General features: G+C 38.2%; 1 protein-coding gene across 5 annotated transcripts in view; it reads left to right on the forward strand.

The window, feature by feature from the left end:
- Positions 1-14413, forward strand: part of XPO4 (exportin 4) — a 72856-nt gene that overhangs the window by 22353 nt on the left and 36090 nt on the right. For 3 of the 5 annotated variants that reach the window (XM_077781467.2, XM_077781468.2, XM_085580583.1), the window contains exons 3-5: positions 1953-2094; positions 2345-2483; positions 14199-14315. In XM_077781467.2, coding sequence (XP_077637593.1) covers positions 1953-2094; positions 2345-2483; positions 14199-14315 — 398 coding nt within the window. The remainder of the gene's footprint in view (positions 1-1952; positions 2095-2344; positions 2484-14198; positions 14316-14413) is intronic. The other 2 variants (XM_085580603.1, XM_085580598.1) reach the window with 1 other exon arrangement.

The raw sequence follows: 14413 nt of genomic DNA on the forward strand, positions 1-14413 counted from the left end.
TTTCAAAACTCTGTGCTTCCTCAGTAAGTATCTGTACAGTATGGACAGAGAACACATAGTTAAGATTTGGGAGTTGAGGAAGAAGAAGCAGGAATTGTGAAATCAGGAACCAGGAAGGGAAAGAAGCTGTTCATGATGAAAAATAAAAGACTTCAAGTCTACAGAAGGGATATGTACAGGAAGGATGGGCTGTAACCAGAAGACCAAGTAAATGGCTTTTAAAAGAAACAGGAAAAAAATGGTCAAGACAGGAGTTGGAATGGAGGTAGAGTGAGACGACAAGGATGATGTCATTTGTGGAAAGAAAAGTGTGGGAATGACACAGGGAGAATAATGGAGAAGGTGAGCATATGGAAAAGGGGAACAGCCACTACTATGTTCTTTAGAAACCTGAGGTTGAAGCCAGGAAGCACAAGGCTCTGCATTCTGCTGTAAGCTTATAGCTGTTCAGGGCACTGGCAAAGCCTGTCCTTCCTTTCTGTAGTAAGTTCCGTGGAGGATCGTGGTGCTCTGGCTGATCACAGGCTTGTGCTGGGGGCTGCAGCTCTGTGTGTCAGCGATCGCAGTTGTGCAGCTGCGGCACTTGGCGTAAAGGGGAAATGCTGTCCTTTTTAAATTACATTCTCTTTCTTTGTGTGTGTGTGAGCTTTGTGCAGTTAGAAAAGCTGAAGGCCCAAGGTAAAAGTGCCAGAATTAAAATTCCCATGCAGGAATAACTCTGTTTTTATATGTGTTAGACATACACATTAACCTTTACTTGAGTGGTTACTTAGTTTTCCAAATTAAGCTAAGTAGATTTAAACATGGTTTATTTTTATTTAAGCATGTTTACCTCTGTGGGTTTAGATTTGGAGCCTGATTAAATTACTTTAAAATATTTTAGCATGCTATCTGCTGTCTTTGATATAGAACTTCCATATAAAGGAAATTTATAATATAAACTTGTGTGTATGTAACTGGGGCAAGAAAGTTTGTTTTGTAATAATTTAAAGCCCTTCATCTCATGATTGAGGTTTTTTCAAACACCATTTTTCTAGTCCTGGCAGGTCAACCACTATAGCTGAAACTCTGCTTCTTATTTGGGAATTTTATTTCATATTTTAGGCTTTTGCCACCCTGTGGCTGCACCCTTTCTGAAAATTCTTTCTGCAGAACTCAGAATGTTTTGAAACTGGCTTCTGAGATATTGCCTGTTATTTCCAAGTTAAAATTTTTAAAAGTAAAGGAAGAACAACAAATGTCTCTGTAGCTTTCTAGCATCATAGAAATTATATTCATATTCTGGCATTTCTCTTTAAATTGTATTTTGTAATCGCCCAAACTGTTAACCTTTCTCCAGAATATACTTTTATACTTTCCTTAGTGCATCTGTAAATATAGTAATCCCATATTTAGATGATAATGGCAAATGATTCCTACACTGTGGTCATTTTGGTTAACTCAAAATAAATCTGGAAACTTGAACATCATGTAGAACACTTTAAATACACCATGGTGTAAAATTTTTGCTTGGATAGTTAAGCACAAATATTACTTTTAAGTGTAAGTGGATTTGCTTCTTTTTATTACCCATGAAATACATGTACTTTTATGCACTATTTGTTTCAAAGGCAAACACAGAAATTTTCAGCTTTGATATGCCTGCAAGATTAATCTTGTTTATTTTATTCCCCTATTGTGTTAGCATTCTTGTTCCTGTTTTTTCAACTGGCCTCCTAGTGCAGACAACTTTTCTCCTAGGTCATTGACTTGAATAATACTGGACAATTCAATAATTGGGTTATTGATTATTTTTCCCCCTTTTGAGTTGTAAATTCCTTCTCTGTTTTCATAGCAACAATATTCTATTTAATAACAAATGATAGTAAGTTCCATTAATTTTTTTGTTGGAAACACCTTCAAGCTGAATACATGTTTCCTAATACTCAAGTTACCTTTGTTATTTCCCACAGAAACTAGTAAAGTGGACTATGTCCTTTTTCAAGCTGCTACAGCGATAATGGAAGCAGTTGTAAGAGAATGGATTCTCTTGGAAAAAGCTAGCATTGAGTCACTGCGAACATTCCTTCTAACCTATGTCTTACAGAGGCCTAAGTAAGTACAGAAAACACACTTCTGAACATCTAGGTTTCTGCACAAAGTCTGGGCTATCATTTTTGTTTCCCTGGGTAGCAGTGCAAGATCATTTTAAAAATAATTTGTCTTCTAGTCTTAGCAGTTAACTTCTGTCAGCTTTCCCTTATGAATTCACACAAGATATTTGAAAAATAAATGTGTCTAAAATTTTATTGAGCATTGATGTCTAGAATTACTTGCAAATATATTTGTGCAATGTTGTTCACAGCCTTCAAAAGTATGTTCGGGAGCAGATTTTATTAGCAGTAGCGGTGATAGTGAAACGGGGATCATTAGACAAATCAATCGACTGCAAGAGCATTTTTCATGAAGTCAGCCAGCTGATCAGCAGTGGTAACCCCACTGTGGTGAGTACTTACTTTTTTTTTCTTGTTAAGCAGTCTGTATCAGCAACTTATGTTATATACTTAGTGGCTATAAAATATTTTATACTTTGCTTATACAATTAGTCATTAAGTTGCTAACTGTCCAATCATTTACCAAATTGGAGATTTTTAATGTTTTGGGACTAGGAGTAGTATGTGTATACATACTTCGGTACACAAGGAGACCATATTTTTAGGTAATGTTTTTCTGAATAGCTGCTTTAAATGCCATAGTTGTGGGTTGGTGGTTTGTTTTCCATGGTTTTTTTGGTGTGTTTTTAAAAAAATATTATTTGTTTGTTTTCTTTTTTCCTCTGGTTTTTATTAATCTAATAGCAAGATCTTCCTTTAGCTGGGAGGTTCTTTGCATACTCTGTTCCCCTTCCATCTGTGAAGGGCTGCACTCTGCTGCAGCTCAGCTGTTGAAATGGACTGCAAGCGGGAGGCATAGGCCTCTGCTGTTCTTTGGGAGACAGTAGGTGGAGAGAAAGGGGTGTGAGGAAGTAAAACATGGAATGGAAATACAAAACTTACTCTTGATTTAATGTCATACTACTAGGGGTAAGTGTTACCTTCGATACTGAGCTCAAAGTGGAAACAAGGTGTCCAATATCTATCTATGCATTTAGTGAAATTCCGTTTGCTATGCCAGAGGATAAGTTTAGACTAGGTCATAATAGAGGCATGTAACTAGAGCTTGAAGAGAGGTGATTTTTTCTCCTACCAGATGAAAATCAAAGCGTATATAGATTCCATGCTGAAACTTTAACTGAAACTTTTCTCAAAAAAAACCAAAAAAAAAACAAACCTTGAGAGAACTGGCTCATTACACTGCTGAGCATTTAGAGCAGCAGTTGTACCACATAGATAGGAATGGCAAATGTTTAACTCTGAAAATTCAGTCAAAGTGTACTAGAAGTAATCCAGCTCATGTCATAGTCCTAAAAATAGTGTGTCACCTCTGAGCAACAAGTAGTATTGCTTCAGGGTATGGAAATTTCATTTAGTCTTGTAAAACTTAATTTCACAGTCATTTACCTTAAGTAAATCATTTTAGCCTTTTGATTCTGCATAATTTGGATAAAAGTGGGTATTTGTTAAGAAGAACTGAGTTAATGCTTTTTTCCAGGAAACATAGCCTGGTTTTTACAACGGAGTTACAGCTGAGGTTTTCAAGTTTTATGCACGACTGTGTGTAATCATGTAGTTTGTAGGATCTTTGCATAAAGCTACAAAAGTGGCCTAAATAGAAACATGGACTTTGAACTAAGGAATGCACAGTCCAACTTGTGCAGTTGTATTCTGTGCATGCACTGTCCATAGACACACTTCCCTGACCACAGCATACAGCAAGCTAAGGCTGACTGCTCCAAACATATCATCCTGGGCATGCTGCAGAGCAGAGCATGTTGCAGAGGAGCTCTGGCAGGGGGAAAGGGTACTCTTCTCCAAGCTCAGCTCACTGCCAAATTGAGCTCAGTTTTTCATTTCCCTTTATTTCCCCCTCTTCACAAGTATGAATTTCTCCATAGTTTTTCCAAAATATTTGTGCTCAAGCTTTAAGAATGGTATTGAAAATGTCTAGGATATATAATGTTTTCTATTCTGGTGTGCTAATAAGACTTACTAGAAAAAAAAAAACAACCAAAAATACATGTGGTGCTGCTGAAACATCTTTTCTGTATGGCATGGTGTATGGTTTGTAGTCTTTGGCAAACTGGTTATAAACATGTGCTCCCATGTATATGTGATGGTTTATATTATAAACCAGTTCTCATTCACGAAAATGTTCTTGTAATCTTCTGAGACTTAACTGCAAGAGAGACTATGGTACTGGCATCCAGGACTGGCGTGTGCAATAATAAGCAGTAATAAAATGGTGTTTCAGCATGTTGCCTGCCAAAACTGCTTTCTGAAGGGAGTCAGGGCATGCCTCTTGTATAAATATGTAACAACTTTGAAAGGTTGTATGAAATAACTTATACAATGATTTTTTTATTATTTTAGTTATCTTTTCAAATATGGCTGGGTGGTTTTGTTTCTTTACTAGTGTCCCTGTAGCATTCAGCCACGCCTGTGGGGCCTTGTGGGACCCCAGTGGTGTAGTTGCCATTCTGTTGTGGGGAGTCTCAGCTAAGGGTGCCTCAGGGTATGGTGTGAAGCCTACATCCTGAAGGGAGATGTGCTTTCAAGATCTGAGATGTGCAGTTCTGTACAGTGCCATGCACTGTAACAGGTGTTTATGGAGATTCATTTATATTAGTTATTGTAAATTCAAGTCATGGAAGAGACTAGGATGTATTGAAAGAGATCAGCAGATGTTTTCTGGTCTTCTGTGCTTCTCTGTGGGAGGAATAATTCCATTTTTTGACATCTTTCCCATGGTGTGAACTCTTGCCTCCTTGTATGCTCAAGTTGCAGTTTATCATACCTTTGTGACTCCTAGTTCTTTTCCCAGTCTCTTTGTCCTTTCTGTATCCTTCTCAGCCTTCTGCTCTGACCTTCTGCTCATCCATTTGTGTCGTCCTGCCTGAGGTTCACTGTACATGCAGTCAGCAGCAGGTCACTTTGTATTTAGAAATGTTTAAAGCTCTCAAACAAGAGCTATCAACAGCACTTAGCTGCTGATAATTGGTTAGACCATGGTACTAATTACCCCCAAGGTTGTGGGTTGGATCCCCATATGGGCCATTCACTTAAGAGTTGGACTTGATCCTTGTGGGTCTCTTCCAATTCAGAGGTAATGGCTTTCTACAGCAGTTAGTAACTGAGAGAGCGTCCATTTTAAAAAAGCAAAGCATTCTGTTGTCTGCTTCTTGTTTACCTTTTCCTCCCTGTTGGCTGTGAAACTTCTTGATCCATCTTTACCTTACAAGAAAAATGTAGGTACTTAATCTTTTCTGTTCCCTGCAGGCCTCCCCTGGTTTCTGTCAGACGTCTGTGCTAACTTTCTGATCATCAGCCAATCCTGCTTCATGAGCTCTTTGGGACTTTGAGTAATATCTTGTCAGGATCAAGTCTTGATAGTTGGGTTAATAAGGAGGGCAGTGAATGTAGATGGTTGTGTCTGTTGTTTGTGTCCTTTTGCAGGATTTGATGTGCTTAGTACCTCAACTTCTCAAGTATAAGTTAAAAAGAGATGGATGTATTATGAGGCTAGGACACGAAGGTACATAGTGGCAAACTGGCGTATGAACAAGACTGATGGATGAACTGTTGAGAATGAAAAAATAAGAACGAGGTTGGAAGGAAGATAAGGAGAGGAATTGTCATGAGAGCAATAAAATTGCTTTAGTATTGAGTAATCTTTTAATAATGGGACACAATGTACATGTCAAGGAAATAACAGGACACTAAGGAGAGTTAATACATCAGAGATGGGAAGGATGCGTGGTTAGAGCCAGGTTTAGAACTGGAATGTTGGCTTCTGCTGCTGCGTCTCTGCCATTTGGTGCTTTATGAATCTCACAGAAGAAACCTTTGTCTGAGAAGGGAAAGCAAACTTTTAGTCTGGCTGCCTATTTATTTGTAATTGAGTTTAGGTAGTAATTCTCTAGGAGGACAAAGATTAGCTTTGGAGTTCTTGGTTTTGTTTTTTCTGGCTCTTCCTGTATTATCAATATAAGCCATCCCTGTGCTCATGAAGGAAGATCTGTAATCTCCCTGTGACAGCAATTTCAGGATCTGTTTTCAAAAACTTCATTTCTCTGGGGAGACAGAGTTTCTGGCAGCAGACACAGTATCATAAGCCAATCTTACAATTCTATATACATGTTTTCTATCACTGATTTCAAGATTTTGGAGAATTGAGTGCGACAAGTTCTTCTCAACTATAAATGCCTTCAATTTCTTGGCCTTTTCTTCTTGTGTTAAAATATTCTGCTTTTGCATAGCTGAAGGATTTAATTTGTCCTTCATCCCTGCCAGAAGGACAGGAATCCTGGCAGCTAAGTGACTGCCTCCCAGGAGGAGGATCTCATCTGCATGTGAACACAATCAGATTTTGTTTAAAACCAGACAGAGATATGGAATACACCTTGATTTCTTCCAGTATATGTGTTGGTGGATGCAGAGGTGTCCAGCTGCTATAGACTTGACATGGATCTGGGAAGCAACAGAAGCTGTGTTTTTTGAATGTATTTTAATATAAAGCTTAATATCTGAAGCCTACATAGTTTTTTTTATATGGAAGAAGACTTGTCAAGACTCACTGGAAAAGCTCTGGAATCCTAACAGTTCCTTTTCTTGCAACATTTGTAAATCTGTTGTTCTGTTTCTCAATGTTCTTAGTTGGGCTAGAGAGAAGATCCAGCTGCTTCAGATTACCTAAAGCTTCTGAGGGATGTTCTGTGAATGGATTTCATGTGAACAGTGGGAAATATTAATAAGCAAGACTCTAGGCATTCATCTTCATTGAGGTTAATCTATCCATTATAATGGCTGCCTAGATAGTTTTATTTATTTAACATTTACAGCTTTTGTTTCTATTCTTTAAAGGGAATTTTACTTCTGAAAACCTGTCTAGCTGTTACTGTTTCATGTGGTAGTGTAGGAGTTGGAGAGGCTCTCCTGACTTTCACATTTTGACAAAAACGTGTATTGTCTACCCCAAGTTGTGTCTTCTGGTCGAATAAAGTTGTTACCTTGTTCTATGTATCTTTTTGCCCTTGAGTCATATTGAGTCTAAAAAGCAGAGGGTGAACCAGGATATTTAAGCTGGTAAGTTCTCTATAAAAGCCTAAGTTAGTGTGTTAAAGATTGGTTTGGGAATTTTAGGAATCCAGAAACTGCTCCACATGTGAGGTTAAAACTCAGTGGTAGAAATATAAGAGAACTTTTAAAATGTGTTTTTTTAGTAGCTGAATTAATCAGGGTGCATTTGCAGCTTTCAGATTTTTCTTGTTGAAAGGGAGCTGGCTTTACCAGAGATGCAAGTCTCCAGGTTAGTTGCTTAATAACTACTAGAAATTGATAATGCTGCAGTTACATTCATACTAGAGCCACAGTTTCAATGACAGGGCTGTGAAGTGAGGTGATATGTTCCAGGTGGTGAGATGTGGGTCCCCTGTTCTATGTATGGCATCCCAAACCCTTTCTTTCCTGAGTTTTGCCATCTCATGAGATTTGTACCTCTAGAGTCCCTCACCTATGACCTTACAGACTCACTGGGAAAGAAGAAATTAAGCCTTTCCATGTGTTACACCATGTATTTTTTTTATTACATAAAAATCGGTGTCACACAAATTAACAGGACTGAGGGGAAAAGCCTCTTTAAGACATTTGTTGACCATAGCTGCTTGGTGTTTAGTCATTCTTCCTTTCAAAGGTACCACTCTTCAGAATAAATGTGCTCAGTAACATACTGGATCTCTGTGTTAGCCTGCTTAGAAACTGCCCCTTGTCCCTCACAGTCTCTCATTTTTTACTTTGGTCAGATCTGCTGTGGAACACAGCCGTGTAATGCAGCTCATTTGATACAGCTGGCAGTATGGCAGGCAGAGGCAGGCAAGAAAGACCAGGAGTGAGTACTGGGAAAAGTAGGGGGAGGGAGGACACCTACCCACCAAGGAGCACTTGTTGCGATGGTGTATATTTAGGGCTGGGTGCTGCTGATGGTGAGCTGCATGGCTAGTCTTAACTATTCATGTTTTTTGAGTTTAATTGAAAGTCCTGTATTTGTTCATGCAGCTGTGGTAGGAGTGAGGATCCAACTGGTGGCATTCAGACAAGAACCTGGAGAAGGATATGTTACCTTTATAAATGATTTTCTGGCCTTCAAAATCTTTTATGCGATTACCTTTTTTTTCTCCTCCTGATTTCTGCTTCAAAACTCTGCCTGTCTCCAGAGAAACAAAGAAAAGCATGTTTTGCACCCTGTGCTCCAGCAAACTCTGCCTGGACCTCTTCCATTATTAGTAGAGGCTGCTACTTCCCTTCTCTCTTTGTCCAAAGCCTGCATGCTTCACATGCCACAAGATCATCTTCCTCTGGCCCATGGTGATTCATAGGGGAATTGACTTTTTCTTTCTCAGCTCACCCCTGGGGGGTTTCCCTTAGTTTGGCTGGTTCCCCCCAGGAAGGGAAGCAAGGTCTTGCCTATTGTTCCATTATAACGCTGATGTGTTAACCTGGTGCTGCTCATCTGTCTTTGCGCAGTGGCAGAAAGGGAATGAGAGCAAAGGAGTGCACTGCTCAGCCAGTCCCTTCTGTGCTGACAGCACAGAACTGCAGCTGTGGGTCCTATTCCTATCATCATATCCCTGCTCTATAGCTTTTTTCCACCAGTTGGCTCATTTGGGAGGGAACAGATGAAAATCAGTGGGTTCTTCCTGGTGCTTGCTTACATTTCTTCAAAATATGTTCTGGTTTTCTTTGGTTGGGAACCAGCACTTCAGCCGCTGGGTCCCCCACCCATCTTGCAGTACTCCCAAGTTGAAAAGTTGGAGTGGGCCCAGTTATTCTGTGTACATAAAGATGTTTCTTTTGGCCCTCTGGCCATCCTTTTAACCTTCCAATTTGGAGCTGCAGCTTATGTTCTGGAGATTTAGATACTCTGAAAATGTTAGCAAAACCAGCTGTGCTTATTCAAGGAAACTAGTGAAGAAGACTATTATTGCTTTTATGAAAAAAGCCTTGCTTTAAACAACTTAGTAAAATTGCTTTTGATACATTCTCATTATAGATTTCTGTCACCTAGGAGCAACACAGCAAATTCTGCTTCCGATACATTTATTCTTCAATTCTTCCTGCTCTTGTGCAAGTTAATTTAGGTAGTTTTGGAATACTATTGACTCTTCACACGGCTTCCCTTTGGTTTCAGTATCAGAATTTACATTATACATGTGGAGACAAAGTCCTCTAAATGCATATTCAGGCTGGCAGTGATCTAATGTAACAGGTTAGATGTTACGATTTGCTCTGTTCAGGCAAAATCTTTCTTCTTTTAAATATGCTTACTGCTTTTTCTGTAGATATAAATGATACTTGCAGAAGGCACTGCATGATAGTTTAGGTTTTGTAGTAAAATTAATTCTTTAATCAAATCTTTGTCAGCCTAACTGTATCTCTGCTGTGAATTTGAAATGAGGAAACAATTTTGGTATTGGAGTTCATTCTGCTTTGTCTGTTTGCTTTATTGCTGCAGAGCTGGTATACCACATGTCCATTTTTTCCTAGGCTGTATTTGAACTCTCCTTCCTTTCAGATGCTTTGTAACCTAACTACCCTCAAATTAAGCACTTCATTTATTCCATGGGCAGCCCAGGCACAAGTGTGAAATCCCTTCAAACATTATGGCTCTAGCTTCTTTTATAGGGGACATTCCGTTTGGAGGAATAAGTTGTATTTACCTTTTGCATCTGCGTTTTATGAATTTTATATAAATGTTGTTTACAGTTAAAATGACACACAGTCTTTCTGTAGTGTCTTTGTTTTATTAAAGAAATTTAAAAAGAAAACCACTAAAACGATGTTACTACTGGGTATCTGATTGCCAAGTTAATCTCTTATCACAAGTCCCATTGATCTTCTGTTTGAGCAGCTGAGAGTCTATTTTATGTATAGCGATCTTTCATAAAGTTTATTCCTGGTAATAAAGCTAACTGGGGTGAGTGCCAAGCTATTCTCAGAGGCAGTGCTCTCTCTCAACAAGAGGAGGATTTTATTTTGTTAGATGGGCTTATTGTTTGGGTATGTACTTGTGGCAGAACTAGTGAAATTGCTAGGGAGTGAGTCAAACTAGGTTCAGAGGTGTACTCTTACTGGTATGAAGTTAATGGCATTGCTGCACAATAGACATTCAGATCTGGCTTTTAATATGATGCCCAGAGTCACGTGCATTTTCTACTTATTACAGTGTGGTATTACTAACTTGCATTGTTAATCTCTTCTGTGGTGTGGCAAAAACCTTAAAAAAAACCCTTTAAAAAAGACCCAAAAAATTCCCACCAGAAAACAAACAAACAAATCAACCAAAACCAACAATAACAAGAAAAACCAACTAAAAAAAAACCCATCCCAAAAACAAAACACAAAACCCCCAGAACCCTCCACCCTAGCATTTTGTATGTGTTAGTTGTATTCAATTTCTTATGTGTAAGAGGAAGAAATTTTAGTTCACATAGCACACCAGTACTGGTTTCTCTGAAATTGTTTGGTTTCAGATTTTTGAAATCTTTCTTGTGATAATATTTATGTTGATGTACTTAGTGTCTTCATACCAGATGTATCTGTATATTAAAAAATGTAATTCAAAATATTAGTAGTTAACCTTCAGAATAATTACTTTATGAAAATCAAATTTTATTTTTAGCAAAATTCACTTGAGCTTTATTCCAGTGTTTCTGAAATATTACTGTGTATTCAGGAAAGTTTAATAGATGGCAGCTAATAATTTGTTAATACTCGTGAAAATAGCCATCTCACTGCTACGGACAGTAGTCTGTATAAATTCCTATTGCCTTATGGCAGTTTTGGGAATTGGTGGTTTTGGAAATATCTGTGCAAATACTTGACATTGCAAGGACAGGTTATGATCTTGATCTGTTACTCTGCTCTTGTCTGGAAGCTAAACTCATGGAGCTGGCACCTGCCTTCTAGAAAACCAGTCTCAAGCCATCTCACCTCAACCGGTTGTTGCAGTAAATTTGAAATTACTGGCCAATCTTCTCTTTGGTCTTCTCCTGCCCTTGTGACCTGGATATACAGGAGCGCTAACAATTCCTTATGGATGCAAGGAGTAAGCACAGACACAGGTGGCAACAGAAGTGTATGGATGTGCAAATATTGCACGAGGCCCTTGGGATGGTGAGGGAATGGGGCAGGATTTGCACTCCAGATATTGAAATACCAAGTTAAGGAAGTTGATGGGATGCTGGGAATTCAGTAGGAGAGAGTAGAGCACTGGGGTGCACTGTTTATTTGCTGTGAGCTAGCCTGCTGGATGGAATAAGTGTGCAAATCTAGTAACATTTTTCTCCTGTCATGCTCAAAGCGGGTACTGATGTCCCAGAACTATCTGAACTAGCTCTCATTGAAGTCAGGAGGATAGGTCAGTGCTCAAGCTGCTTTGCAGATTCAGTCAGCCTACCTGTACCCATTGCTTTTTACCCTTTCAAAGAGATGTCTTTACCATCAGTCATAAAATTTAAACCTTCCTTTTAAATTTTTCCTTGATATCAAGAGAAAAGTACACCAAAAAAAAAAATCTATAACACACTTTTACCATGGAGTAACACATAACTCTGCGAAGAGAAAGGATAAATTATTATATATATATAAACACACTGGAGAGAAAGGGAGGCACTGTTTCAGCTAATATGAAGTATTTGTAATCACAGTGGGAACTAACTACTTTTCCTATTTTCCTGCCCATTTGAACTTGGTGATTGATTTTCCAGTAATTGGCAACCAACTGCAAATGATGGGTAGTCTGCATCGTTGCCGTGCGTGTCCTGTGGTGATCTGGATGGTGGCTCAGTGTCTAGATCTTAGCATGCTAAAGCAGCAGTTTAGTTTTTGCCTGGTTGTTGTACTATTGGAACCACTGATACCACTTGGTAATCAGGATATGTTGCTGAGCATTAAAGTGTACAAATTTGTAATTGCAGCTAGTGATGGCCTTGCGTTGTGGCTGCTTTGAGCTGAAAAATGTGAATCTGTAATTTAACCATCAAATAAAAACCTGTATTTTAATCTATTTAGAGAGTCATGTGAGAAAACTTTGCATTATTTCTTTAAAAACCTATTCTGATCGGAAGCATTGTTCTAAAGTCAGACTTGAGGGGTTTATCTTAGTAGTTTTTTTTTTTGTAACCAGGTTAATTATTTTAATATGGAACTTTTAATGTTGGATTTAATACTCAATACTAGTCTATATGGTTTTGGTTTTTTTAATATTAAATCTGTATTTCCTCTAACTAAAAAAAATATTTATTGTGTGAATACCTTGCACAGAAATTTGAAATTTGTTAAATGCTTGAGCTAAGTAGAAATACTTCTATTATATAAGTGACAAAGTTGCACTTTCACTGGAGTAGTTTAAATTGTGGTGCTGGTTTTCACTGGCTAAATGCTTTTTTGGTGTTATGTGCTGTTTGACAGAGCTGACTGTAAATGAGAAATAGTCCACTTGAAATAAATAATTTCTTTAAAATAGGAAAGCTTTTTCTTAGCAACTGATGAGCAATATGCTGATCTGCTGTGCTTATGCAGCTTTATAGCGTAGTGAAAGAGAACCTGTGTATTATCACAAAGCCACTATGTTTGATCTGTCTGGAACTTACTTAGCAAGTAAGAATGTTAATTTAGTGTTTACTGACTAAGATAACTAGTTGTCTGGGGGGTGGTCAAGGTACTGACTTCAGAGGCATTTCTGAACAAAGATGTTGCAGTTGGTGGGTGGATGGCACTGGTCTCAGCTGTTGTATGAGCTTGCATAAATAGTATCATCTCCACTTTAATCTTTCGGGTGTTCAGAGGTAGTGTGCATATTTCTGTTTAACCCCTGGACACTTGCTGGCATGCATGACCCTTTAACAATTCCTATCCCTCTGTCCATCCCTGGCACCTTGGCTCCGAACAGTCTGGGAGGATAGCCAGTAATTTTGGAAGTTTTGTAAAGATCATCTCTTTAACAAAAAGTCTTTTCATTTCAGCAGTATACACTTTCTATTGTGCTTGTTACAGCAGTGTATGGCACAAGTCTAAAGTACTACTTGCATCTCTACTGTGCAGTACTTGCTCCTCTTTGTGTGCAAAGATCAGTTAAAAGATATTAAAACTGGTGATGATGGTTTCTGGACTTTGGCATCAAGAAAAAGAGCTTTTTTTATATATTTCAGAAAACAGCAACAAAGGCTGGAGCGATGTATTTCATACAGAAAGTTGGCTTTTAAGTAGTGTTTTAGATAAGCATTTCATTTACCGTATCTTAAATTTTGATAATGAAAAAGATACTTGAAACCTTTAGTCTTCATGAATCTGTCTCTCTAAATTTAACATGCCTTTTTCTCACCAATTTTTATATCACTTCAGAGCCATAACTGTAACAGAGTAGTTTTAAGGGTTATTTCTGAGGCTTGTGAGTGTGGTGCTTTGGAGGGCGGTATCCAAGGCGTTTCAAGTGTTGGAGCTTTCTGTGAATTCCTCTCCTGTTTTTTTTATGGGGAGAGAGGGAGAAGATGTAGTAGACAGTGTTGTTGTTTTTGACAAACTTGTATCATTTTTGGTGCTATAAAGTTAATCATGATCAAATACCAACATGGTAAGTGTAGCAAATTCAAGGAAGGGCTAATACAAACTTCAGGGTGACCTGAACCATTACATCAATAAAAATTAGTGGACAGTGAATCTTTCCTGAAACTAATATCTGTAAAGGCCTGTGGACAGGGAGACAAAGTAAATGGCAAGGCTGGGAAATGGTTTGCAATAAGTTGGTTTCATTTGTAATGATGATCACACAGATGCCAGCTTTTATATTGCTCAAATTTCTTTTTTAAGGATGGAGCCCTGATGATTCCAGAAATGGCTCATCCAAGGATCTATTTTCCCGAAAGTTTGACTTATTCTAGTTTGTGTTAGAAGAAACTGAAGTAGTAGCTATATTAAAATGCTAATAGAAAAATGAAGGACACTGTAGGTTCTATTGCCATATTGGAAATCTTTTAGTTATATTATTCCCCCTTATGTTTTTTATAGCAAACTTTGGCCTGTTCCATTCTAACGGCGTTGTTGAGCGAGTTCTCAAGTTCAAGTAAAACCAGCAACATTGGACTAAGCATGGAGTTCCATGGTAACTGTAAACGTATATTTCAGGTAAACTAGTTCTGTATTGATATATGTTACCTCTCTACCTCTTTCTAAAACTGAAACGTGGAAGCAAAAGTACTTTGTTGTGCCAGGTGCAGTCAGGT

Source organism: Lonchura striata, chromosome 1 (genome assembly GCF_050655825.1).
Source record: "Lonchura striata isolate lonStrDom1 chromosome 1, ASM5065582v1, whole genome shotgun sequence".
NCBI lineage: Eukaryota > Metazoa > Chordata > Aves > Passeriformes > Estrildidae > Lonchura > Lonchura striata.